This window comes from Neofelis nebulosa, chromosome 6 (genome assembly GCF_028018385.1).
Source record: "Neofelis nebulosa isolate mNeoNeb1 chromosome 6, mNeoNeb1.pri, whole genome shotgun sequence".
Lineage (NCBI taxonomy): Eukaryota > Metazoa > Chordata > Mammalia > Carnivora > Felidae > Neofelis > Neofelis nebulosa.
Window position 1 is genome coordinate 90,859,497 of NC_080787.1, and position 27,799 is coordinate 90,887,295.

The following is a 27,799-nucleotide window of genomic DNA, read 5'->3' on the forward strand; positions in this document are numbered from 1 at the left end:
AACCATCACTTTCTCTCTGCCTCTGAATTGTGAAAACATACACTGGAATTGTACTTTAATAAATAGCAAAATCAGTGCTTTTAAAAGCAACACATTTACGTGGTACTATTGCTTTGTAGTTAGGCAGTTTTGTTTTACCATTTCTCTCACCCTTCCTGGAAATAAAACATCTTGCCCCATTCTTATATACAGAATCCAAGAAAAAAAAATGGAAAAACAGCTTTCCTTTATAGCTTAGCATAAAGTAGTTGCTTAAAAATCCATCTTTGTTTGTGTTCCTTCTGGTGCCATGAAACCTCCCTGTGGTAGGAATTTTTTATAATGTAGTTGTGTGGTGTTCTAAGGTCTCCTAACTAGGGGAAATGAAAGCAGTGAATTTGTTTAAAAGAAGAAAAATATAAGTTATTCCTTACTACGAGAATGCTACTGACATGCCCACCTCCCTCCCGATTGTCATTCCTTCCTGAACCTTCTCCTGCCCCTTTCTCATTCTCTATCCACAGATGTCCTTTAGAACAGGTTTCTGGCCTTTTCCCACATTGAAGGACGTGTGCTCAGGCCCTGGGAAAATGACTGCTTGTCTGTATCATTAAATCAGCTCTAGGTACCCTGGCCTTAGCCTCCTGCATTCAGTATGTTTGCCCGCTGCAGAGGCTGGGATGAAGGAGCGGGGTCAATTTGTTTTGGTGCAAGAATATAGAGTCATTCCATTCTTTAGTCAAATGCATACTCTGTATTAGTGGTTCTTAAACTTGACCATATGTGGAATCACCTGAATGGCTGGTTAAAACAAACTCCTGGGACCCACTCCCAGAGTTTCTGATTCAGGAGGTCTGGTGAGGAGACTGAGAATCTGTGTTCTAACAAGATCCCAACTGACAGCGACATACTGGTCTGGGGACCACAGTTTGAGAACCACTGCTTTAGACGCTGTTGCCACACCATGTCAATTATGTGCCTGGTAAATCACTGACACTTGGATTTCAAAAGTGTCCTCATATTCAGATAAATTCAAACTGGTCCTAGTTTGTACTTATGAAAATATCGATGTTATGTATCCTTCACAACATCCAAAATATAAAAAGTCAAGACAATGCAGATTTGAAACAAACCACCAAGAAAAACCCCCTTCCAATCCTCATTTTTATGTATAATAATGATTAAGTGCAGTTATCCACATAGACTGTCTACAGAATTGAGCTAATTTTCAGCACTCTGATTTTGTATACCAGAGCTAAGTAAGGAAATACATCATAATAACTTCTGTGTTGTTCTTTAAAAAAAAATTGTAACCTGATTTTGCCTCTCATAGTTCAAAAAAAGTTGATGGTTACTGAAATTTTAAAGCCCTAGTTGCACAGATAGACTATTTTCAATTAAAGAAAGAAAAATATGTGTACATTAAGTTCCTCTATAGTCCATAATTCAGTGGTAATTGCTTGATGTGCTGAGCCAGCTTTAGTAAACTTTGCAATAGCATTTTGCCACACATGGTGAATGGGGCTCGAATTATTAGTTGTTGATGGTGGCCATGTCTCTGTGCTTCCTTCCTAGATTTCCAGCTTACTACAGACTTTCCCAAAGAACAATATAAAATTATTCATGAGCCTTGGATATTATGCATACACTGATTATGAAAATGTATTAGTAACCTAATTGTAGAATTCCTCTGTTATACACTACAAATATATTTAAATAGGCCTTCAAAGACTCCAAGAATTAGAGCATGCTGAGGGTTTTTTTTTTCCAGTGGTTTTTTTTTTCAATTGCTGCTAATATTTTGTTTTAGTTGAATCAGAATGTATCATATACATATTTGTATAAATGTAAGAATATATAGTTGCATATAGTTGTCCAGATATATGTATATGCTTATGTACAAATATATCTCTCTGTATATGTATGCAGAGATAAAAATGAGGTATACCAGATAAAAATACCCACTTTTACATTATTTTATTATATCACAGGTAATGTGGTCTGCATTGTCAGTGAATTGCTCATTTTTTCTTTCATAAAAATTAACTTCACCCCATCAACCCTCATGTAAAATCTTATAGAGGAAACTCACAGATCCCTTTATATACATAATACACATGCTAATTTTTTTGCTACGTGATTCATCCCAAGGCTATTAAAATGTTTTGGTTTTGTTTATTTGGTTGTTTGTTTCAACATGTTCCAAGGGGCCAGCGCTTGCCCACACACCCACAACAAAGCCCTTCATGCTGCCTCCTCTACTCCTGGAGTGCAATCCTTTTTGCAGCACCAGGTCCTGTAGTCACATAATACCTTGATTTATAACTAGGTTGTAATCCAAATAGGAAACAGGTGGAATCACAACCGGGTATGGTGCCTTGGATATTAATGGCCTGGCTCAGCAGTGGAATTTCTAAAGCTGTATACACTTTTTTGCCTTAATTATGCATTCATTAAAAGCTTTTATACCCAACAGAATAAAGTAAATATTTTTTGATCTCCATAGTGTGCTCCCAGACTGTAGATTTGCACAGCAGGGTCTTGATAATCTGAATAAATTGTATTTCCCCAAGGAGTTTATCTTTCAAAGAAGGTCATAAAGAAATGTAGTTCTTCCATCCTTAGATTTCTTCATGTGCCTTTTCTGCTACATGTAATATAGAGTATGGGAACCAGAGCACATTCTAGTAATACATACTTGGTGATGGTCCAGTATAATGTCTCAATCTGTTTTCCTTGTTTATTTCTGGTGAAGTCTTTCTTAAATACAGAAGAAATGAATGATTTTACATGACAACTATGCTTTTTTGTTTATATTTGTAGAAAAATTAGTCCACAGGAGACATTCAAGTGTTTGCTTCCCTTCACCCAGTGAATAAAATTTATGGAATAGGCAAAGCTATAGTTTAAGCACTGTTAATAGCACTGTACAAAGAGTGTAGTAATAACAGATGTTATATGTACGTTGAACTTCTACTATGTGGAAGACACTTTGCAAGCACTCTTGGGAATCCTTACCAGTAGATCACTTCTGCCATTTTTTAGTTGAGAAAATTAGACTCAGAGAGGTTAACCATTTGCTGAGCTCATCCAGATGGGTCAGCTTCAAATCACGTGATTTTTCCCACATGGCTAAGTTGAAGATGTAACTTGTTCCTTGTCCCTACAACTTCAGATCCAATAAAAGAGACAGGGAAAAGATAAAATTATAAACCCAAAGATATATGCACAACCAGATGAACTTATAATTTTTCTGAGTCATAAAGAATAAGGTGGCAAAACACCTGATATTGAAGGATAGCCTAAAAATAACATAAAATTGTGAAAAGTTTAGGCAATAAATTTTCTGTCTTTGGGCTGCCATATTTATCTCCAGTGTGGCCAACATTTTAGGCATGTACTTTAAAAGTGTCTTACTTAAATATTTCATAAATTTATTTAATATTTTAAAAAATTAAAACATTAAATTTTTTTAAGGAACAGGAGAATTTGTTTTATTGCACACTAAGAAATGAAAGCAATAAGAGCTAAAGTTAAAGGTATGACATTCTGTCTTGCCTGCCCACTACCTATCAATCAAAACTAAGTAGCTGCTTATAAAGACAGAGAGGCAGGTCTAAAGTACAGATACAGTCTGTACCTTTGTGCACGACTGGGGGGAAAAGTAAGTAACCACTGGCAAAAGGTTAAAGGAATGATACAAGTAGCTCCTGTAATTAGAAGTAAGAAGAGAGAACAATCCTTTCAGCTGGAATGGGCTGGCTTTGCTGGCTTTCTTAGGAAGTGGAATCTGATCTTTGTTGTCCCTCCCCTCTGCTCCTTCTCGCCTCAGGAGGGGAAAGCATATAATACAGAACTTCCCTTTCCTACAAGCTTTTTAACGTCTGTTGAGTCAAACAGTCTTCAGATACTTCACAAATAATATGCTTTCGACAAATAGCATGGACATTTGTGTATTTCTGGTTATCACTAAATGCCAAGAGAGGTAAGGTTCTTTTTTAGCATTCTGGGAAGGAAAACAAAAAAACAAAACACCCAAATGTGAAAGTCCGAAGACCCAGGATTCACTGTAGAAGCTAGGCCTGATGCATCTGGCATCACAAGTGGGCTTTCCACCATATTTATCAGTTCTATGAAAAAGCTGATGTGTGGTTTACATCAGGAGAAAATTTCTTATGCTCAGATCATTTATTTGAGAGTATCTTTCTTAGTTAATTGTGGGAGATCTGTTTATTTTGTCCAACTGTAAAATAATACCTATAAAAAAACTGTCATTTCCTCTTTCCATTTGAAGTCATGGATGTGTTTTTAAAAAAATGGGCTGCTTTTTAAAATTCATAATCCAACAAATATTTTTCAGTTATAATCTATGATAAAGGCATTATGATTGGCATTGTATGGGATACAAAATCATAAGATGCAAACCTATTTTTACTAGTTTACTAGAAACAATTTTACTTTTTGGAAGTAAATGCATTTGCATTAATAGCTTTTGGAAGACATATGCATTAATAGCTTAGTGAGAAGTTAGTTGGTATGTTACAGGAGACTTAAAGTAGAAAGCATTAGGATTCAGTCAGTGACAAGGGTTTCATATTTATTGTATCTGACTTGGTACTTGGTCCCTCTAAGCAGCAACACAATGTTTTTATAAAAATCAAACCATACTGGTTTTATATGCAGAGTGGGTATATAAAGCTATTTGGGTTAGATTTGAGAGTAGTTTTTTTTTTTTTTTAATTCTTGACTTCCATAATAAAGGTGACTTTTCATTTAGAGGGGTTCTTAAAATATGATGTAATGTCAACATTTTTTAATGGAACTTCAAGTTCAAGTATGCTATTACATGGTGGTCATAGAAACCACTATGTCTCTTGATCATCTTTGTCTGTAGTAAAGTATTGACTGACGTGTAGCAATTTAGGTGGCATTTTGAATGAGGGTGTAACAGAAGGGCATCAATAATTGGATATGAAAGATCATAACTGTAATAGTGAAACACAACATTGTTAAAATAGTCACATCTGTTGAATGTTATTGCCTAGAAAAATCTGGAATCTTATTTGATCTGGTCATTTTAGAGGGAGAAAATTCAGGAAATCAAAATGACATTACTTTTATTTTGACCTTGAGAGAAGTTTATTAGCTTGACTACAAGGTCATAGTTTTCCATACTGATATAGTTTGTTGATGCTTATCTTTATTTCACAAGTCAGTGATGTTCTCAGAACTAGATGAGGCAACAAGAGAAATAGATGTTATTAAGGCCATGTTTTGCATGGGTATCGTTGGTATTAAATCAAAGGATCTCCATCAGATTTGCAAATCTTACCAGTTTAGCAAAGACTCTTAGATTTGGGAAAGAGCATTTATGGGGCAGATGTTGGGGATACTCTACAGTAGATGCAATCACAAGATGACAGCTGTTTTCTGTGTTCTGTATAATTCCTGTGCTAGGGCTATGATTAAAATACAGTGCTGGATGGGCAAGAGGTTACTGACAGGTCAGGGGTGGCATGGGTGTGGCTGAAACAAAGATAGACTACATATTATAAATAGGCATTGTTGGTTTGCAGCTTGTATCACTGTTGGCACGCATCAGGACACATCCCTTGGCTGTCACATACAGAAGCTAGGCTGTGGGTTACATGCAGGGAACATGCAGACCCCAGCTGTAAGGCTGCATATACATTTTTCTCCCATTCAGGAAACTGTGTTAGAATGCAAGGGAGTTCAGCGATAGTCTTAAATCTGCTCAAAATTCTAAAACAAAGAAAATCTTCTGGGAACTTTGGTCACAAACTATTAGTATTTGCTTAATTGAGATAAGGAGAGACACTTGCTAATACAACAGCCAGTCGCTATGCCACAGATGCGAACCCCACCAGGGAATATCAGGGAGGTGGACAACCATCATTCTCTTGCTACCTCCCCTGGCTTGTGAAGAGTAGTGGAAGGGTCACAGGTCTACCCACAGCCCCCAAACTGTCCTGCTTCCTCCCACTCATGTCCTTACCACCTAATAATTTGCCTCACAAATTTAATTACTTTTGAATATAACCCCAAATAAAGAGTTTTTGTCTTTTTCATGCTTTCTTTGCCCTACTACCTTCAGTAGTTAATCGGGGGAGTCACCATTTGAATGATTTAATTAGGGGAATAGACCACACAGAAAGACTGAATTTGGGGAATATATAAGTTTAAAGATTATTGCACTTGAAACTCTAGTGTTTATTCCACAGCTGTATAGTATTGGGGACACATTTTATGGTTCTTCTTGTTATTTAACTTGTCATCCACACTATAAGAAACAAATAGAAGGGAAGAGAGAAGGCAAATAGCCCTAAACCAAAGGAAAATAAATACTATTTAAAAAGATTCCCCAAAGAACAACAATGTATGCACCATAATTCCGAATAGAAACTAAATTTCAAGTGAGAAGCAGTGTGACAGAAATGAAACCTTTTTAGAAAAATAAAAAAGATTGTCCTTTTGCTCAAGAGAGTTTCTTCTTGCTGAGCTATATAATTTCCATTCAAAATCACTGCCTCTACCTGGGTGCTTGGATTTTGAAGTCATAGAATGTAGGAGAATGGTGACAATCTCATAATTAGGACAAAGTATCATTTGAAAAGGTACTTTGATCTGAATAGCCAATTGATAGAGGAAATAATTCTCTCTTGGACTGAAAAAGAAATTTTGGGTGGATTGCAATTTTTATTTTCCACAGCAGAGCTGTTATTTTGCACTGGTCCATTAACGCTTTCAACTCTAGTCATGGTTACCAGTTTGTCCACTTGGAAAACTGAATAGCCGGTGGCTGTGCCTTTGTGTGTATGTGTAGGAAGGACAGAAACAGAAGGGAAGTGAGGGAGGCCAATGAGATATGAAATATGGGATTATTTGAATGATGTTCAGAATTGGATAGATATGTTGGAAAGACATGGCCATGTTCTGTTTCGCTTGGTTTTAGTAAACAGAAAAAGCTCACGGACATTCTTTCATTAAACTCATGTATTCAGCATCTGTTCCCTTAGATACCAGGGACACAATGCAATCCTTGGCACCAGGGAGCTTAGATTTCATAGAGGGAGACTGATCTATAATCAAAGGGCACTTAGAGTGACAAGTGCTGTGTTAGAAATCTGCAGAGGGCAAGATGGAGGCACAAAAGAGGAAGTGATCAATTTGGCCTAAACCAGGGAAGCAGAAAAGATGAGATGGGTTCATTCATTCAACAAGTGTGGCTTGAGCCCCTACTGTGTGCCTAGCACTGTTTTGGGAACCAGGGATAAAGCAGTGAATAAAATAGGTGCTTCCTCCCATAGAACATACTTATTGTGGGTTGGGGGCAAACCTAACATAACTAAGTAGGCAAATGAATGCAGAAGTGGTGAGTACCAAAAGCAATCAAGTAGACTAATGTGATAGAGGATAACATGGAGAGGAAGAGGGGTATGCTAATTTAGAAAGGATGGTCAGACAGAACAATGGAAGCATGGTTTTTCATCCATAGGAATTCTGCATATGTTGCTTCCTCTGTTTGGAATATTCTCCCTGCAATCCCATCACCATTCTGTTTTAAAATGCAGGTTTTATTTTTCAGGTATGGTGAAGCTGACAGATAAGGAAACAACTGCCATTGAAAAGATACTTCATTACAGTTTCCAAGAGGAGGGGGGCCCAGAATAGCCTTCGGACAACAAGGGGAAGCACCTAGGTTGGTTGGGAGATCCAAGGAATGAGGGGAAAGCATAGGCAAGAGGCCTTTATTGTGGCTTCTGCGGGAAAGGCAAGACAAAGCAGGGTAAGCAGGATTATGATTGTCTGGTTTGAATAGTTCAAGCAAGGCTGTAGGACATATGAGTTGTCTGTAATTGTCCAGTACTCAGCCTTGGGATAATTAGAGTAGAAGAATATTGCCTTCTGGAGTGTAGAAGCCAGATACAAGGTGCACTCTTGAGCGAGTTATTTGTTATCTCTAAAAATTGGCTAGCCCTGGGTGGGGCATTTGACACCCCAAATGCCAGAGCACCAAGAATACATAAAATAAGAAAATGTAGTTAATATACATTCCCATACAGTCTTTTGCCAAGTTAATATCTGCTCTTCTTTTAGCTCTGAGCTCCATGTGGCTTCTCATAGAAGCCTTTACTAAGTGTCCACTCTAGGCCAAATCACCCATTATGGGCATTTACAGCCCTATGTTCCACCCTTTGTAGCCTTTACCTTAATTATAATTTTCCATTTATTTGTAATATGTTTTGATTAATGGCTTTCTCTTCCAATAGAGTATACTATACACTCTGTTAGGCCTGCAACTTGCCTATTTTTCCTCATCATTATATTGCCAGTGCCCATTGTGGTCCTTGTACGTGATGTGAATGTGTGGCCCATTGAAATGGCTGAAGCCAAGCCAGGGTGGGTGGGGTTATTACCCTGTAGGGTAAGGAGGTCATCAGGGTCTCAATCATAGAAGGCTATAAAGTATTACTGAGTTTGGCCTTTTAACCTTAAAGAAATGGGAACCCACTAATGGTTTCTCTCTGTCTTTCTGTCTTTAATTGAAGTACAGTTGACACATAATATTACAAGTTTCAGGTGTACAGTATAGTGATTCAACAAGTCTCTATATATAGTATACAAGAATACACAATGAGGAAAAGACGGTCTCATCACAGATGTAGCTACCATCTGTCACCTACAACACTGTTACAGTATCATTTACTGTATTTCCTATGCTGTGCCTTTTCCCTGTGACTTACTCATTCCATAACTGGAAGCCTATGTCTCCCACTTCCTTCATGCATTTTGCTCATCCTCTTCCCTCCCTTCCCTCTGGCAAGCGTCAAATTGTTCTCTGTATTCATGGGTCTGTTTCTGCTTTTTGTTTGTTTGTTCATTTGTTTTGGTTTTAGACTCCACATAGAAGTGAAATCATATGGTATTTATCTTTGTCGGACTTATTTCACTTAGTATAATAGCCTCTAGGTCCATGCTAGACACCCGTGTTGTCACAGATGGCAAGATCTATTTTTTTATGGCTGAGTAATATTTCATTGTGTGAGTGCGAGTGAGTGTTTATATACCACATCTTAATCCGTTCGTGATTGCTTCCATATCTTGGATATTCTAAATAATGCTGCAATAAACATAGGGATGTGCATATCTTTTCAAATTAGTATTTTCAGGTTTTCGAAGCGGGGGAGGGTAAATAAATACCCAGTAGTGGAATTGCTGGACCATAGTATTTCTACTTTAAGTTTTTTGAGGAGCGTCCATATTGTTTTCCAATTTACATTCCCAGTAGCCATGTGTAAGGGTTCCCTTTTCTCCACATCCTGACCAATACTTGTTATTTCTTGTCTTTTTGATACTAGCCATTCTGACTGGTGTGAGGTGATGTCTCGTGGTTTTGATTTGCATTTCCCAGATGATTAAGTGATGTTGAGCATCTTTTCATGTGTCTATTGGCCATCTGTATATCTTTTTCAGAAACATGTCTATTTAGGTCTTCTACCCATTTTTTAATAAGATTATCTGGGGGACTTTTCCGAGGGGGTTTCAGTTGTGTAAATTCTTTATATATTTTGGATATTAACCCCTTTCACATACGTCATTTGCAAGTATTTTTTTTCTATTCAGTGGGTTGCCTTTTCGTTTTGTTGATGGTTTCCTTCACTGTGTGAAATCTTTTTATTTTCGTGTAGTCCCAATAGTGTATTTTTGTTTTTGTTTCCTTTGCCTGAGAAGACAAATCTAGAAAAAATTTGATGAGGTCAATGTCAAAGATATTAGTGCATATGTTTTCTTTTAGGAGTTTTATGCTTTCATGTCTCATATTTGGATCTTTAATACATTTTGAGTTTACTTTTGTGTGTGGTGTTAGAAAGTGGTTCAGTTTCATTCTTTTCCGTGTAGCTGTCCAGTTTTCCCAACATTATTTATTGAAGAGACCGTCTTTTCTTCATTGTGTATTCTTGCCTCCTTTGTCATATAAATAAATAAACTCACCATACAAATATTAGTTTATTTTAGGGCTCTCTATTCTGTTCCATTGATCCATGTGTCTGTTTTTGTGCCACTACTATACTGTTTTGATTACTATAGCTTTGCAGTATATCTTGAAATTTGGGATTGTGATAACTCCATCTTTGTTCTTCTTAAGATTGCTTTTGCTCTGTGAAGTCCTTTGTAGTTCCATATAAATTTTAGTATCATTTGTTCTAGTACTATGAAAAACATAGTTGGTATTGGGTAGGGATTGCATTGAATCTGTTAGATTGCTTTAGGTAGTATGGGCATTTTAACAGCATTAATTCTTCCAGTTCGTGAACATGGATATCTTTCCATTTGTTTGTGTTGTCTTCAGTTTCTTTCATCAATGTTTTATACTTATACAGGTCTCTCACCTCCTTGCTTAAATTTTTCACTAGGTATTTTATTCTCTTTGGTACAATTATAAATGGAATTGTTTTCTTAATTCCTTTCTGCTACTTTGTTGTTAATATATAGAAACATAATTGACTTCTGTATTTTAATTTTGTATCTTCCAACTTTACTTCATGTTACTTGTTACTTCTGATAGGTTTTTTTTTGGAATCTTTATAGTTTTCTATGTATGGAATCATGCTATCTGAAAATATGTGAAATTTTCAATTCTGTTCTTTACCAATTTGGATGGATTTTATTTCCTTTTCTTTTCTGATTACAATGGCTAGGAATTCCTGCACTATGTGGAATAAAAGTGGCAAGAGTGTACATTCTAGTCTTGCTCCTGTTCTAAGGGAAACTCTCAATTTTTCACCACTGTGTAGGATGTTAGCTGTGGCTTTGTCATATATGGCCTTTATTATGTTGAGGTATGATCTCTCTAAAACCACTTTGTTGAGTTTTTATCATGAATGAATATTGAACCTTGTCAATGCTTATTCTTCATTTATTGAGATGATTGTATGATTTTTATTCTTTTTTTTGTTGACATGGTATATTATGTTTATTGATTTGTGAATATTGAACCATCCTTGCATTCCCAGAATACATTGCAGTTGATGGTGGTGAATGATCCTTTTAATGTATTGTTGAATTCAGTTTACTAATATTTTGTTGAGGATTTTTGCATATATGTTCATTAAGGATGTTGGCCGATAGTTTTCCTTTTTTTGTAGTGCCTTTGTCTAATTTTCATATTAGGACAATGCTGGTCTTGTAGAATATATTTGAAAGCTTTCCTTGTGCTTCTATTTTTTGGAATAGTCTGAGGAGAATAGGTATTAACTCTTTTTTAGGGGCACCTGGGTTGCTCGGTCAGTTAAGTGTTTGACTCTTGATTTTGGCTCAGGTCACAATCTCACAGTTTGTGAATTCAAGCCTCATGTCAGGCTCTACGCTGACAGCATTGAGTCTGCTTGAGATTCTCCCTCCCCCTCTCCCTCTGTCCCTCCCTTACACACACACACACACACACACACTGTCTCCCTCCCTCCCTCTCTCTCTCTCTCAAAATAAGTGAATAAACTTTAAAAAAAGCTTTTAAATATTTGCTAGAATTCACCTGTGAAGATGTCTGGTCCTGGACTTTTGTTTGTTGTGAGTTTTTTGATTACCAATTCCTTTTCTTTACTAGTAATTTGTATATTCAGAATTTTGGAAGATTATATATATTTCTAGGAATTTATCCATTTCTTTTTCAAATTTGTTGGTATATAATTTTTTATAATAGACTCTTATAATCCTTAATATGTCTGTGGTGTTGGTTGTTACGGCTCTTGTGTTTCTTATTTTATTCATTTTGTCCTCTCCCTTTTTTTCTTGGTGAATCTGGGTAAAGGTTTATCAATATTATTTATCTTTTCAAATAACCAGCTGCTGGTTTCATTGATCTTTTCTATTGTTTTTAAATCTCTGTTTCATTTATTTCTGCTCTGATCTTTATTATTTTCTTCCAGTAATCTTGGGCTTCGTTCTACTTTTGTGTATCCTTTAACTACAAGGTTAGATTGTTTACTTGCTATTTTTTTCTTGTTTCTTGAGGCAGGCCTTATTAATTAATTTTAAAAGATGATCAATATGATCAGATTCTTATAAAAAGAGAGGTTGGAGAATTTGATACTGGAGACAGAAATGTTAATTAAGAACCCTGTTGCAGGAAGTGTGGATAGGAGATGATGAACAGAATAAGAACTGCTAAGGAGGAAGAGCAAACAGGATTTGGTGAATGACTGGTTACAAGGAAGGAATATGGGCCAGCTTTTGAGATCCTGATGTGGATGGTTGAATGTGGTCGTTTAATTATATCTTCGTCCATTCCATTCTGTGGAAATCCAAGATAAGATGCCCTCTTACAAGTAGTTGGGAAAATGAATTCAGAGCTGAGAGAGGTTTGGGCTGCTTATATAAATGTGGAAGTCATTAACATGTAATCAGTTTACAAATCAACTGTATGTTTTTTACTTTGAGCGTCCTTCTTTTCCCTGACCTAATGGTATAAGTTATTTATGACTTAGATATCTAAAGGGACCACATTCTTCATTTTGACCTCCTCATGTCAGTGTTGAGTCAGGGTTTATAGATGCCAAACAACAATGCTGAAATATACTTTATTATTCCTTGCCCACCAAATCTATTGCCTACCTCTCATATGCCAAATTGTGTGTGGTAAGAGCTTTTCATTCATTATCTCCATGACAACCCTATGAGCCCATTGAATTCTCCATATTGTAATTGAGGAATAGTGGGAAGTTCAGTGATTGACCAAGGTCATGGCCAATGATAAGTATTTGGGCTGGATCTGAGCCAGGTTGACTTGATTTTATATATGACCCTTGCTCTTCACCAATGTGGGTTGCCTCCAAGTGCCTGTGGTTGCTGCTCATTTGTTCTGCCCCTGATTACGGTTTTTCTTTCTGTGATATCTAAAAGACTTTTTTTAAAAATAAATCTATAAGTATATATACAAAAACATTAATAGTGATTATCTCTGCATGGTGAAACATGAATGATTTTTGTTTTCTTTCCATACTTTGTATTTCCTGAATTTTTTGGAATAAACATTTATTACTTTTTATAACTGGAAACATAATGGCACTATTTTCATAACAGTGATTATTTTTTTCCATGCACAGTGTTATAGGTGGGAATTTAATGCAATTTAACCATTTAACTTCCCACCTCCCCACATCACATTCATGAGCATCTTTAAAAGCAGCATTATTGGTATTATTTTGCTTACACATTGTCTTAGCCAAAAGGATAAGAGATGATGATTTTGCTTAAAGTTCACAAAGCCCCAACAAGAGGAATGCATGTTGTGGCATCATGACCTCACTGAAGGTGGCTTTTCTTTTATCCCTGAACTCCTCATTTTATACAGTTTAACTGTTGAATGTGTTAAGTATGCATGGCCAAGGGAGTGGAAACCTTGGACATGTCTAGAAAGCACTGGGGATTTGGGGAAATTATGTTTCTAAATAGAAGAGAAAAGAAATGAAAAGGTAAAGATAGGGAGCAGACTTTTAACTGATATTTCTCTTGTACACAAATATGTGTCTGTTCAGCTTCCGTTTGCTGTTCAGACAGCCATTGACACTTGTCCTTTTAGCTTCTTAGTTTTCTATTAATATGAAATACTTCGTTAGTTTGGATTTGGGGGTTATGTAAAATTATGCCCTTAGGAAATGAAAACATTTCACGACTGGGGAAGCAGGCGTTCAATGATTACCTTCAAAAGAAACACAGCAGAAAAGAAGCACAATTAGGTTAAATTAATTCTCCAGTTCTTTGTGGTTTTGAATTGGTCTGCTTTTAAGCTGCAGGCATCTAATCAGAAGAAACCCAGTATCTCTTTACAAAGATACAAAGATGCTTAATAAAGAATATTTCATTGCTGCTGCATAATCCACTCCCAAACTTGCAGTTGTATAAACCGTTTGGGCAGGAGAACAAGTGAGAGAAAACATTTTTTGCTGGGCTCTGCCTGTCCACCTGTAACTTTGCTGAGTTTAGCTGTGTCCGCTCCTATGCATGCTAATCTGTCTGTGCCGTGCTGCTGGCTGCTGCCTCAGGACCTTGAGCCATGCCTTGGGCATGTGTCTGGGGTACTTGAAAAGCACTGACATCACCCGGACTTTGTCTGTCATGCCTTTGGGGGACTGCAGAGTGGTTTACTAGGACACTGAAGTCGTATTTAGGACACTGAGCAGTTAAACTTGCTTCATAGATGTAGCGACCAGAAACAACATTGATCCCTAAGGAGTTGGTACTAAAGTCCTTTATGGAAGCAAGGGTTACACATTCTTTCCTTCCAGAGTAAAATTTACCAATCCTAAGAAGTAAGATTTGGGGAACAAGTTTAAACATTATTTGAAATGATTGGTGTGAGAGTCAAAATCTTCAATATCACTTTGATAAAATCTTCTGAATGGGAAGCCAGGGTATTTTGACTGAATGGCTGTGAGTGGACTCAGATATTTGAGTTGCTGTGGATTTTAGTGATCATCTATAGTAAACTTTATTTTAAAGAGAAGCATTTATTCCTTTTCAATTGTTTTGGCAAATAGAGCTATTAAGAGCCAGAATCTTATGCTGATTCCTGAAGTTAGCTAGCTTGACTCCCTGTTATGATATAATTAAAGTGTCATCTCCCACCCAAAGAAATATAATCTAAAGTGGGGGGAAAAAAAGTCAAGTAGCTGTGGTGATGATGCAACTGTTACTGAAAGAGCTGTTTCACAATTTCTTTATTAACATTTTATTATGTAGAACAGCACTGTGCTATAGAAATATAATGGGAACCACATCTGTCATTCTAAATAGTCTAGTAGCTGCATTTAAAGGAGGCTAAAAGAAACAGATGAAATTAATTACTAACAGATGAAATAATTAAATAATAAAAAGAAACCTATGAAATTAATGAAATTAACATTTAACCTACTTTATCTAAAACAATATCATTTTAACATATAATCAATATAAAATTATTAATGAGATATTTTACATTCTGTTTTTCTTATTCCTGGCATTTGGTGTATCTTTAACACTTGTTACACCTTCACATCAGACTAGCCGTGTTTTAAGTGCTCAGTAGCCACTTGGGGCTAGTGGCTACCATGTTGGGCAGCACAAATTTAGAACATATTCCTTTCAGCTTTCAGATATGATAGAAATAGAATATAAATATTTTAGAAAGAGTTCTTAATATTCTTAGATAACTAGAAAAGGGGAAAATATGTTGAAAGTTACTTAAATAGATCAGTGGAGTGAAATAGCTATCTGATGGTATTTTGCATTCCTTAAGCTATTGGAAAATATCGCTCCCATATTAAAAATTTAAAGTTAATAATGGGGGGGAGGGAAACAATGTTCATTCTACTTGAAATAGGTAAGTTTTCTATCGACAAGCCTGTGTACCCACTGTGATTCTTGCAGAGTTAAAGAAAGTTTGCACAGGAGTCCTGTCTCTCTGGGGGCACTATTTTAGGGCCCTGGATACAAGCTTGAGAACCGGTAGAGACAGGGAAAATCCTTCCAAAATGAGCATGGCTACAGAAGCTCTTTGAAAAAGAAGGAAAGATTGTCACTGGCTGTCTGAATTTTTGAAGCTAACAAAAAATGAAGAACACTTATAAGTTGTTCATCTTAGGTAGGTTTAATAGAATTATTCAGGACAAGAATATTTTCTGTGAGATTCCTTCATTTCCTGAGACCTTACATGTAAAAATATGTGTTTTAATTTCGTTAAGTCAAGATGGGTTGTTTTGTTTTATTTTATTTTTTTTAAGATGGGTAGTTTTAAGGATTTACTGAATTTGAGGTTTGGGGAAGAGTAGAGTCAAGTCTGTCTTAATATAGTTTGTGTCATCTAATCACGACTACCACTTACCTGCACTCACAGTTTTTTTAGTAGAACAAACTTATTGCCTACGAGGCTATAAACTATGGTCAGGGTAGAAAAATCACTGTTCTTCATTGGTAAAATGGTTTTAAAAAGTTGCAAAGTTAACATTTCAATCAGTGAAGCCAGAAACTCCTTTCAACCCCTTTATTAAGGTATCTTTAAGTATATGGGTTTTAAAAGAGGGACGAAGTCAGGAGAAAGGGTGAATTCTAGAACAGCAGTTCTCTGCCAGAGTCTTATAATTAAGGGAATTTTTTTTGTTTTTTACATTATCAGTGGAGTCCCATTTCCCCCACGCCTGTCATGCAAACCTTAGTGAGTCAGTCTGAATTTCTTGCCTGCTCTTTCTTGGATTAATTTCTAAGAGCTCTTCTTTTCCCCCCATTTTTATTTTATTTTATTTTATTTTTTTTTGGCACCCAGGAATTAAATAGCTTTAATTACTTGGATCTGTACAGACTTGCTGACCTCTTTAACCTCACTTTGCTGGAGAAGGCAGTGATCGATTTCTTAGTGAAACATCTCTCTGAGCTCCTGAAGAGTCGCCCAGAAGACGTTCTAACGCTTCCTTATTGTCTGCTCCAGGAGGTTCTGAAGAGTGACCGCCTGACCTCCCTGAGTGAAGAGCAGATCTGGCAGGTAAGGGCGCTCTGCATGGGGCTTCTTTTGGCAGGGAGAAGGCATGGGATGGCTCAAAGTTGAGCAGCTGAGGAACAATGATAACTGTTTTGTCTGGTTTGGTTCTCCTCAGAGCCAAAGTCTTAGCAGTCATGGTAGGCAAATGATTGGAGAACACCAACCCTTGAGGCTACAAGGCCTCAGCCTCTGCTCATCTTAACTCAGGGAATCATAGGTATGGTTCCTCAGACCCTTGCTGGGGATTCCCAAAACCCTAAGGGGGAGTCACATCAGAAAGAGTCAAGAATTTTTTTCTCTTGATAAAAATAGTTTCTCAAACTGAGTGTGAGAAAATGGATCATCAAGTGCTATTTATACGCATTTAAGACCAATGAAATCAGAATAGATGCTGGGCTTTCCTGTAAACAATTCAGAAGCATTTCTCTGTTGCAGCAGAGAGCAGCTGGGACCTTAAATGAAATGAAGCTCTTGCACTGCAGTGGAAAAATCTCCCTCCTTAGTTCATTCTGCATTCATTGCTATTTTCCTAAGCCCTGCCTTTCCACCTGACGTAGCATTCTTTTCGAATATCCTATGTCTAGAGGATGGGAGGAGGTTTTGTATTTTCAAACTGATTATTCAATTTAAATCCTTTTCTACTCATCCCCACTGACTTTACTTGAGAATTCACATGGTGTCTTTGGGAAAGAGAGCCCATCTTATCCCCTTTGTTTAACATTGTCTACCTCACTCCCTGAACACTGGCTAGCTATGTAGCTACTTATGGGGCAGCATACCTTCAAGATTTCATGATGACTTGAAAGCAATTTACATACAGAATATGAGGGAAAATATGAAGTCTTCTGTTAGCTGACAGCATAGTAAATTCCTGGTATCTTAGCAAATGACATTCAGGGAGAACTCTAACTCTCGCCAAAACAGAGTCAGAGGTATCTGTTAATTATCCAGCATCTGACTCAACTGACTAATAATTTTGCTGATGTATTTCTCCCTTATTTCTTTCTTTGTATTACATTAATCAGCAACTTCCTTTCTACTCTTGCCCCACCAGTGAGGATAATAAGAGCTGTGGTGTACTGAGGGCCTCCCAGGACCCAGACTCTTTGTAAACTCAATGACTTATCATCACAACAGGCTTGAAGGACAGTTGTTATAACCCCATCTTCCAGATGAGCAAAATAGGGATTCAGTGCCTTGCTCAGGGTTGCAGAAAGGAGCCAGCCTACAAACCCGAGTCTGCAGACACCTGCCTTCATCCCTCCAGTATTCTATGCTGTCTTGACAAAGAAAATATGAGGAAAACACATAAGCCATATTTTTTTCTCCTTCTTAGGTATTTCTGATAATGTTTGTTCAGGTAGAGGTCAAAAGTTGGTGAGGATGAGTTTTTGGTATGAATTTTAATACCTGTGGTTCTCCCCCCACAAACACAAATCATCAAAATTTTCTGGTCAATTCAAAGTGGGGGGTTCCCAAATTTTTCTTCACTTCCCAAAGGGAAAAAGAAAGACTTGGAATGAATTCTGCATTTAATTATTTCTAACTGAATTGAGATATGGGCCAATCATCCTTGTGGCTTCTTTCTCTTTCTGTGGCATGGTCAAAGGGAATGCCAGAGTGGTAATGTGCAGATGTCTGAGTATCCGAAAAAATTCCATACTGTCCACTTAAGAGTTATCCATAATTGCCTCTCTAAAGTTTACTAATATTATCACATAGAATTTTAAAAACTGCTTTGTGCTGCAGGCAATATCTTTTCTACCTGGTCCTCAAGAAAGAATTAAAAGTCTCACATAAATATGATCAGTTTAGGTGTTCAGCAGGCAATAAGAAACTGTTTTTGCTTTATCTTAGTAAATAAGTAATTCCCTCATACTCAACTCAATAGAGAAAAATTAAATCAGACCAGCTATATTGCCTCAAGTATAGTTAAGTTCATCATTTTTGCTGAGGTTATACTAGTAATGCAATATACCATGGAAGAATCTAATATTCAGCCCAGGGTGAAGATTGGGTATGCCAGAGGATTAGTGTCAGGGTGCTTTATAGAAGTGAATCTTGATGGACAGGCTGGAGACAGATCTACAGAATCTCATTAAATTGCTGAATTGTTCATTACAGAACGTTCTCACTGTAATAAAGTGCTCATTGACTTTGACAAATCCCCATCCCATGTCTTAAAGAAGAACAGTGAAGCAACGGGTGTGGGGGAGGAGGAAGGAAATTGACACAAAGTAGGACAGGTAATAGAAAAGGGGATGGAGGGGTAGTGCTCTTTGATTAATATGTGCAACTAGTAACTTCTGTGAGAGCCCAGTAAACACACACACACACACACACACACACACGCACGCACACACGCACATACACACATATTTACACATGTGGTTCTTCCACTATCAACCAATAATGTAATCTGGGACATTCCCCTTTTTGGTGAAAGGTCTGATTTTCATTATTCACCAGACTTCACACTGTCTGTCTCTGAAGACGTCATAAGAACCTTCAAATTATCCTCACTGAACAAACTCTTTTTTTACTTTCTCCTGGTGTCCTTATCTACTTCCTTTCCTGATAAAATGTGCTGCAGGCTGTAATAACCATTCTGTGGATCTGGAAACCTGTAAAATTATGCCTTATATCTGCCTTTTTTTTTTTTTTCAATCTGACCTTTTTAAACTTTAAGTCTCTTTTCTCACAGAGGGCTTCTTCATCCCCCATAGACATTTTTTTCCTCCCTTCCATGGCTGAAAACTACTTGCCCTGTTACGTAACTTCTCTTTATATTCATAGGTTAACATAGAGACTTGAACCATATGCACACTTTAGTGTAGAAGGGCATAGAAGTCCCCTCAGAAAAATGCTTTAAAAATTTTTTCAGTTCAATTCAGCTTAACAATTTGGTCTGATGTTTCAAGGCCAGTGATTTCCTGGTTCCAGATGAAAGACACCAAGTTGGTTATGGGGCTCAAAGAAACAGGAGGCTAAAAATGAGCAAATCAGCTGAGAGGAAGCGTGGGGCGTGAGGCCATGTGCGTTTGTGACCTGGCAAATCTCCACCAATTTTGTTTGGCTTTTGGGTTTTAGCTCTAACACAGGACTTTGTTTCAGTAGGGTCTTGTTAAATTTTTCCTGTTATATTCAACATTCAGTTTCAGACTGCTGAGCCCGGGGTCCTGCTATAAAACTCTAGTGAAATAATGAAAAAATTCCATACCACTCCCATGTATTGGGTCTGTTTTCATTTTCATAGGAAGTGCTGGCTAATCCATTTTCTTCTGAGGAAAATGCCTTCTCTGCCTTTTCTACCCCAGGTTATCTTTTACCAGAATGAGGGCTTAGAGATTACTTTCCATGGGAGTACAGTTGACAGAAAAAAGCCTGAATATGCTGTAAATTCTTACATTTGCTAGCACATGGAAAAGCTATGGTCCTCTGTCTATCAGTATTTATTGAGCACCTATGAAGTGCCTAAAAGCATGGAGTGTTAGGCAGAGCACAGGTTTGCTAACTCGGTTTTCCTCTCCCACGCCTCACCCTAAATGGAAGGGATCTTTATGATTTTAAACCATTATTTCAGCTCTCCGGATTATTATTTCGTCTCTGAAGTAGCAGAAACAGGAAGGATATTTTATTTTTAAAATTTTTTTTCAACGTTTTTATTTATTTTTGGGACAGAGAGAGACAGAGCATGAACGGGGGAGGGGCAGAGAGAGAGGGAGACACAGAAGCGGAAACAGGCCCCAGGCTCCGAGCCATCAGCCCAGAGCCCGACGCAGGGCTCGAACTCACGGACTGCGAGATCGTGACCTGGCTGAAGTCGGACGCTTAACCGACTGCGCCACCCAGGCGCCCCAGGAAGGATATTTTAAAATGATAAAGATAGTTTGTGAAAATAAAAATGAATATTTCTTGAGCACCTATTACATGCTAGGTGCAGTGTTAGAAGTAGGTCTTGGCATGGGGTGTCTGGGTAGCTCAGTCGGTTAAGCATCTGACTCTTGATTTTGGCTCAGGTCATGATCCCACGGTTCGTGAGATCAAGCCTCAAATCAGGCTTTGCATTGACAGCATGGAGCCTGCTTGGGATTTTCTCTCTTCCATTCTCTCTGCTCCTCCCCTGCTCGTTCTCTCTCCCTCTCTCTCTCTTTCTCAATATATATATATATATATATATATATATATATATATATATATATATATATATATAAAGAAGTAGATGATCCTGGGGTAAAAAGATTTCTAGAAATATTCAATTATTGGGTTAGAGAGATTTAGTTTAGTTTCATCTCTAAATGTGGAGAGCTTTGATTTTCCTTCAGTTATTAATTTATTAACTGATTCCTACTTTTATGAAGAAGACTCACTATTTTATAAGGACAGGACATATATAAATGCTCTATTTCTTTATTAACCTTGGGCGGGCACCTCCTTTTTGTATTTTGACGAAACAACTCAGTGGTTACATTACTGACATCAAACAGGATTAGAACTTACAAGGACAGTCTCCTTTATCCTGGTCACGTTCCACTTTAGTATGGCAAGAGGGACCGAGTCACCTGGTTTGGGGTTAGGGGTAATCATGTTTACATTTGTCTTTGTGTGTCCCCAGAGGCTGAGGCTATGCCTGTTGTGTTTGCCTTAAACACTGGTCTTTTGCTCTCTATAAATAATAAATAAAAACAATAGTGTACAGTTTTCATGTTAAAATGTATTGAATGGATAAGAACACATCCTACCACTATTCCTACATGAGGCTGGATTTATTCTAGGAAAATTGGTATACAAAATGAGCTTGGCCTTTTAAAACTGCATTTTTTGTTGTACTTTTGTTGGAAATTTGCTTCCATAAGTCATACTATTAATAACACATTTACTTTATGTCTCCAGGGACATGAGTCACGTAGTGTTTAGACTAGTCAACAACCTCAGATGCAGTGTTTTGTGGTGTTTTTTGTTTTTTTTTGTTTTTTTTGTTTTTTTGGCAAGCTCCTCCTGGGCTTTTCTCTACACCACAAAACCAGCCACTTACAGTTTGATTTAAAAGGAGTCCCAGAAGGTGAGCCCAAACAAAAAGCAACTGTCCCTTTATGATTAGAAAATAGAAGACACTAGTGATGCACACAGCTTTCATCTTTTACCTCTTATAAAATAAATTGACCCGTGCTCGCTTTGGCAGCACATATACTAAAAAATAAATAAATAAAATAAATTGACCCCAATGTACTTCTGGCCAGGGAGAAGCAAGGACTTCAAACATTACTATATGTTAAACAATACTATCATAATGCTTCATATTTGAATGTCATATCACAGCTCAAGAATGCTTCTGCACGTATCATTGCTTTGCTGTCATGGGGTACAAATGGAAAAACCTGAGGTAACAAGGCTAGAAATCAAATTCATGTCTTCTAATTCTTGGACTCTTCCTACCTTGGTCCACAGCTTCTAATTCATAGTAGGGGTGTCTGACATGAAAAGATGCTCAACATCGCTCCTCATCAGGGAAATACAAATCAAAACCACACTCAGATATCACCTCACGCCAGTCAGAGTGGCTAAAATGAACGAATCAGGAGACTATAGATGCTGGCGAGGATGTGGAGAAATGGGAACCCTCTTGCACTGTTGGTGGGAATGCAAACTGGTGCAGCCGCTCTGGAAAACAGTGTGGAGGCTCCTCAAAAAATTACAAATCGATCTACCCTATGACCCGGCAATAGCACTGCTAGGAATTGACCCAAGGGATACAGGAGTGCTGATGCATAGGGGCACTTGTACCCCAATGTTTATAGCAGCACTTTCAACAATAGTCAAATTATGGAAAGAGGCTAAATGTCCATCAACTGATGAATGGATAAAGAAATTGTGGTTTATATACACAATGGAATACTACATGGCAATGAGAAAGAATGAAATATGGCCTTTTGTAGCCATGTGGATGGAACTGCAGAGTGGTATGCTAAGTGAAATAACTCAGAGAGAGAAAGACAGATACCATATGTTTTCACTCTTATGTGGATCCTGAGAAACTTAACAGAAACCCATGGGGGAGGGGAAGGAAAAAAAAAAAAGAGAGGTTAGAGTGGGAGGGAGCCAAAACATAAGAGACTCTTAAAAACTGAGAACAAACAGGGTTGATGGGGGTGGGAGGGAGGGGAGGTGGGTGGTGGGCATTGAGGAGGGCACCTTTTGGGATGAGCACTGGGTGTTGTATGGAAACCAATTTGATGATAGATTTCATATTTAAAAAGAATTTTTAAAAAATAAAAAAAATAAGTAGGGGCGCCTGGGTGGCTCAGTCAATTAAACGTCTGACTTCGGCTCAGGTCACGATCTCGCGGTCCGTGAGTTCGAGCCCCGCATCGGGCTCTGTGCTGACGGCTCAGAGCCTGGAGCCTGCTTCAGATTCTGTGCCTCCCTCTCTCTCTGCCCCTCCTCTGCTCACACTCTGTCTCTGTCTCAAAAATAAATAAACACTAAAAGAAATTTAAAAAAAATAAATTCATAAATAGAGGCTCAAATATATTTGGGAGTGAATGACACAGAGGTGCACCAAATTCATCCTGTGATTTTAAAGAAATCTGGAAGGGCTTGAGGATTCCTGTTTTTTGTTGTGCTGCCCACAGACTGCAAGGATAATGGCCAAGCCTACCTGCCTCCATGTCTGTGTCATGTTGTCAATTCTGACTCTGTGCTCCGTGGCATGCACTTCATTCTTTCCTTCATTTATTTCAGATAGTTATTGAGTGCTTACCCTGCCCGACCATGCGCTACTGAGTACTACTTTTGCCTGCTACATCGTGGGTTCTGGGCAGTGGTGGTGGAAGAGACCAACGTGGCCCTGCTTTCATGGACCTTAAAGTCTGATGGGGCGCTTTCCACCTGCTACTCTTTGCCTGCTACCATGCCTGATTCGCTTCCAGTGGGGAATGACCTGTGCCCACTAGTTTGATGATTTCTTTGCTAATCTGGGGCATGTTGACATGTTCTGGGTACATTGAAAAATGAAATGCTTTTGTTTGGACATTTCAACACAACGTAGTGTCCCTTTGCCTTTTCTTCAGTGCTTTATTCATTGTTAACTAGCGTTCATTGTACATACCTGCTAAACAGCTTTGCAAACCTTTGTCAGTCCATGTGGTATAGTCCAAGCCTCAAAGAAATCAGACTGTGGGTGGTAATTTAATCAGAAAATTCTGTGAATAAGATTATCATTTTTAATGCTTGGACCTTGGGTACTAGAAATGGAATAAGATGCTGTGGCCTGAAAACTTTTATCCCCAAACAAAACTGCAGTCTTTCATTATATTTACATGCTTGCTGAATTCAGTTTCTTACATGCATGTCATTACTATTTTTTTTTTTTCAGATAGGTACTTTCTGGGCATCTTCATGGTATCTCGTTTTATTTTTTCACTTCCCATTCCTTAACCTCACTAAATGTGTACCATTTCTCGATTTGCTTCCCGAAACATCTGGCATTCCTTCCCAGCCACATATAGTGTTTTCCACAAATATAATGAGGATGTCCCCACTTCCCTCTCATAGGTGTTAGTGAGGAGAATAAACTGTGGCTCCTTCGCATCCCAAATAGTGCTGTGCCCGGTGGACGTTTTATCCTCTGAGGGCCCCCAGCTGAACACTGAGCAACGCTGCTATTTCAGGGCTTGGTGCTCGAAGTTGCCAGAGTGTGTATTTAGTCATTCATCCTGATGTATTGTGCAGCTAATTCCTCTGTGAGGATGCATCCCAGAGGAGCTTGACTGGTGGCCTTGCTCTTGTTTGTCTGGGCCGTGTGCCTTTGCAAGATGCATGACACATTCATTTCAGAGGGACTTTGCTTCAGCTAATCCTCGGCACTAGAGCTGTGCGTTGTCGAGTAGCTGTGAGGGGCAGTGATTATCAGAAATTACAGGAGACCTAACTTGTATTCGTGTGTCGCTGTTCCCATGAGTTAATCGTTTTTTTCCTCTTTTTTTTTTAAATGAGCACAACAGAACAACAAGGTGATTTATGAGATATGACATATTTATGTTCCCTGCGTCTAATTTTCACTGTGATTCATGTTGTTTCCAGACGGATACTTTGTTGTTGCTGCTGTGAGAAGGAAAAAGATGGCTGGAGAATATTACTTATGCATTGGTGGCCTGCAGTAATGTTGCTGCTACCTGGGTTATCAGGGATTTAAAAATAAAACCCAGGGGCGCCTGGGTGGCTCAGTCGGTTGGGCGTCCGACTTCGGCTCAGGTCATGATCTCGCGGTCCGTGAGTTCGAGCCCCGCGTCGGGCTCTGTGCTGACAGCTCAGAGCCTGGAGCCTGTTTCGGATTCTGTGTCTCCCTCTCTCTGACCCTCCCCCATTCATGCTCTGTCTCAAAAATAAATAAACGTTAAAAAAAAGAAATTTTTAAAATAAAACCCAACTATAAACTATATATGAGGTAGAAACCCTGAGGCTAGGCCCAGAAGTTCATCAACAATGATAGCAACAATAATAACTCTTTACAATCCTGGAGAGCTTTACATTTTAAAATGGCTTTTATGTACATAATCTCATTTGAGTCTCTCATCAGCCTGTTAAGGTTGACAAGGCAAATATGACCCAAATTTTAACAAGGGAGGAAACAGAAGCTCACAGAGGGTAAGTGATTGACTCGCTTCACGGTATAGGTTCAACATAGGTTCAACTCATTGTATTCTCTCAAAGTATACCAAATCTGTAACAAAACAGAAACTCAAAGTACATGATATGTCTTCTCCTAAGCCAAAGAGATTATATTAGTCTATGATGATCAATCCAGCAGTATACATTTCCTAAGAAATTACCAATCTTCATTTTCACCTGTTGTATGGCTTTGTGGGAAGTTGCAAAAATGACTCCCATAAAAGCAGGGCAGGAAAGTGTTGCTGAGGGTCTTTCTTTATCAGAGCCTGGAAAATTGGGGCTCTAGACGGTTTGTTTGATGAAAAGTGAATAGAGCATTCTGGCAGAGGTAGGGAACCACCTTGCAGGCCTTCATTCCTTCAAGCACAGGTGATGACATTTAAAGCATAAAGAGAAGGCCCATAAGGGAGGATCAGTTTGAAACCCAGTCAAGGAAGGCACCTGGGTGGCTCAGTCAGTTGAAAATCTGACTCTTGATTTGGGCTCAGGTCATGATCTCAGAGGTGTGAGATTGAGCCCTGCATCAGGCTCTGTACTGAGCATGGAGCCTGCTTGGGATTCTCTCTCTCCCTCTCTCTCTGCCCCTCCCCCGGTCATGCTCTCTCTGTCTCTCTCAAAATGAATAAATAAGCTTAAAATAAAATCCAATCCAGGGAATTAAATCACTTTGAAAGAGAACCTGGAGCACCACTGTATTTGCTGCAGCTTACATAGACTGTGTGGTGGGAAATCTGCAGGCTGTTAGAGATTGGATAGAATGAACGAAGTGATGATTCATTATATATTTTATACACAACATATTGAAAATTTAGAAATTAAAAATTTTTTTTTTCAACGTTTTTTATTTATTTTTGGGACAGAGAGAGACAGAGCATGAACGGGGGAGGGGCAGAGAGAGAGGGAGACACAGAACCGGAAGCAGGCTCCAGGCTCCGAGCCATCAGCCCAGAGCCTGACGCGGGGCTCGAACTCACGGATCGTGAGATCGTGACCTGGCTGAAGTCGGACGCTTAACCGACTGCGCCACCCAGGCGCCCCAGAAAATTTAGAAATTTATGTAGCAGAAATTGGCAGTGATGGTCTAAATATGGGGTTTGAGAGAAAAGAAGAAAAAAATAATTTATTGGAATTGATAAATGCTACTCTCTTTCCAGAAGACATGAGTCTGTGGCTCATATCCTGCATCCCAGACTATTTCTATGGGAATCCTTATTGGGCCAGTTGAGTGTCCAATGGAGTGGCCGTGGAGGCCATAGAGATTTCCTGTTCTGGGCATTCTAGGGGACAGGATCTAAAGTTAGCCATGGAGTGGCTCAGAGGATCAGAATTATTTACATTCAAAAGAGATGCAGAAGCTTTGACGTTCATTGTTAAATACTGACATCATTACCCACTGCTTCTCCTGCTCCTGCCTCCAGAACTTTTGCTTCAAGTAAAAATAAAGAACACCTCAACGTGTCACATCTGGAGGAGAACGGTGGCCATTCTAGAATATCATAATCGTCGGCAGCATTCACAGATAAAGTTAGTTCTTAGACTTCTTTTGTGCCCACAATAATAGACTAATGCATTCTCTGGATTGAGGTTCTAATCTTCTTCATTACCTGGGGTGGCAAGCCCCAAGTTATTGGGGGAATGCATTCGATGTCCTGGTAGATAAAACATAACCAGAAGAAAAATCCTCTTAGGAAAAAAGAAATCCTTGATAAATTCTAGAGATAGATATAAAAAAAATTCTTGACATTGCTTCCCTCTGTCTATAGGGAGTATTACAAGTCAGTGTAGATAAGTGACACAGATATTACTGGTGCTTCAAGAACAGAAGCCAAAAAGAGCCCTGTAAGGGCTGGAGGTTGAGTGAATGTATCTTCTTTGTGTGTGTTCTTGTTGATGAGAAATGCCCACATGCCTCCTCTGACCACACAAGGAAATCAGGTAATTGAAGGAGTGATGGATGATGCTCTGAAGTTTAAACGTTTTAGAAGGACCTATCTTATTAACACTTTAAAACAAGTGAGCATAATATCATTAATTTTGATTAATTCATTTGCTCTTAATATAGCTTTTAATTTGTAATTCTATGTGAATTACAATGTAATTTGGCATTAATTATACTAAATTGACTATAAGTCAGCCAATCACAATGGGAAATTACTCACAGCTGAAAGTAAAACTAAAACTCTCCATCCAGAAAGGATGGCACCTCGTTAAGAGGCAAATACACTGTAGGCATCCCTCTCTGGCTGTGAGAATGACATGGGACCTGCCGAGGACTGTGAGCGATTTCTTAAGTCTGCCTACTTCTGGGAGTGTATACTCTTTTGAGTGAAGCCCAATATAAAGGGTAAATAATACACAAAAGAGTTGATTTATCAAGTTTGCCACGACCCCTGAAGAATCTTTCTGCCTTTCTCATTTCATGCAAGATTTAGGCCCTGGAGAGGGACTGTGTGGGTGCATTAGAATGATCGATTCCACACTTCTTGGGTTGTGGGGGTTAGAACAGACACTCACCCAGGTTGGCTTGCTTTTAGTTTCCATGTTTTGTGAACAAGCTAGGAAATCCTGTTTCAAATCCACGCGAGTTCAGTGTCCCGAAGTCACTCTTCTTTGGCCAGT

At 38.4% G+C, this 27,799-nt stretch overlaps 1 protein-coding gene across 16 annotated transcripts in view; it reads left to right on the plus strand.

Annotated features, from left to right (window-relative positions):
* Positions 1 to 27,799, plus strand: part of KLHL32 (kelch like family member 32) — a 241,027-nt gene that overhangs the window by 135,439 nt on the left and 77,789 nt on the right. For 12 of the 16 annotated variants that reach the window (XM_058734760.1, XM_058734766.1, XM_058734767.1 and 9 more), the window contains one exon: positions 16,298 to 16,513. The exons of 1 other annotated variant lie outside the window; for it this stretch is intronic. In XM_058734760.1, coding sequence (XP_058590743.1) covers positions 16,298 to 16,513 — 216 coding nt within the window. Of the gene's footprint in view, positions 1 to 16,297; positions 16,514 to 27,799 lie in introns of those variants that run through there. 3 more of the 16 variants (XM_058734761.1, XM_058734764.1, XM_058734771.1) reach the window with 3 other exon arrangements.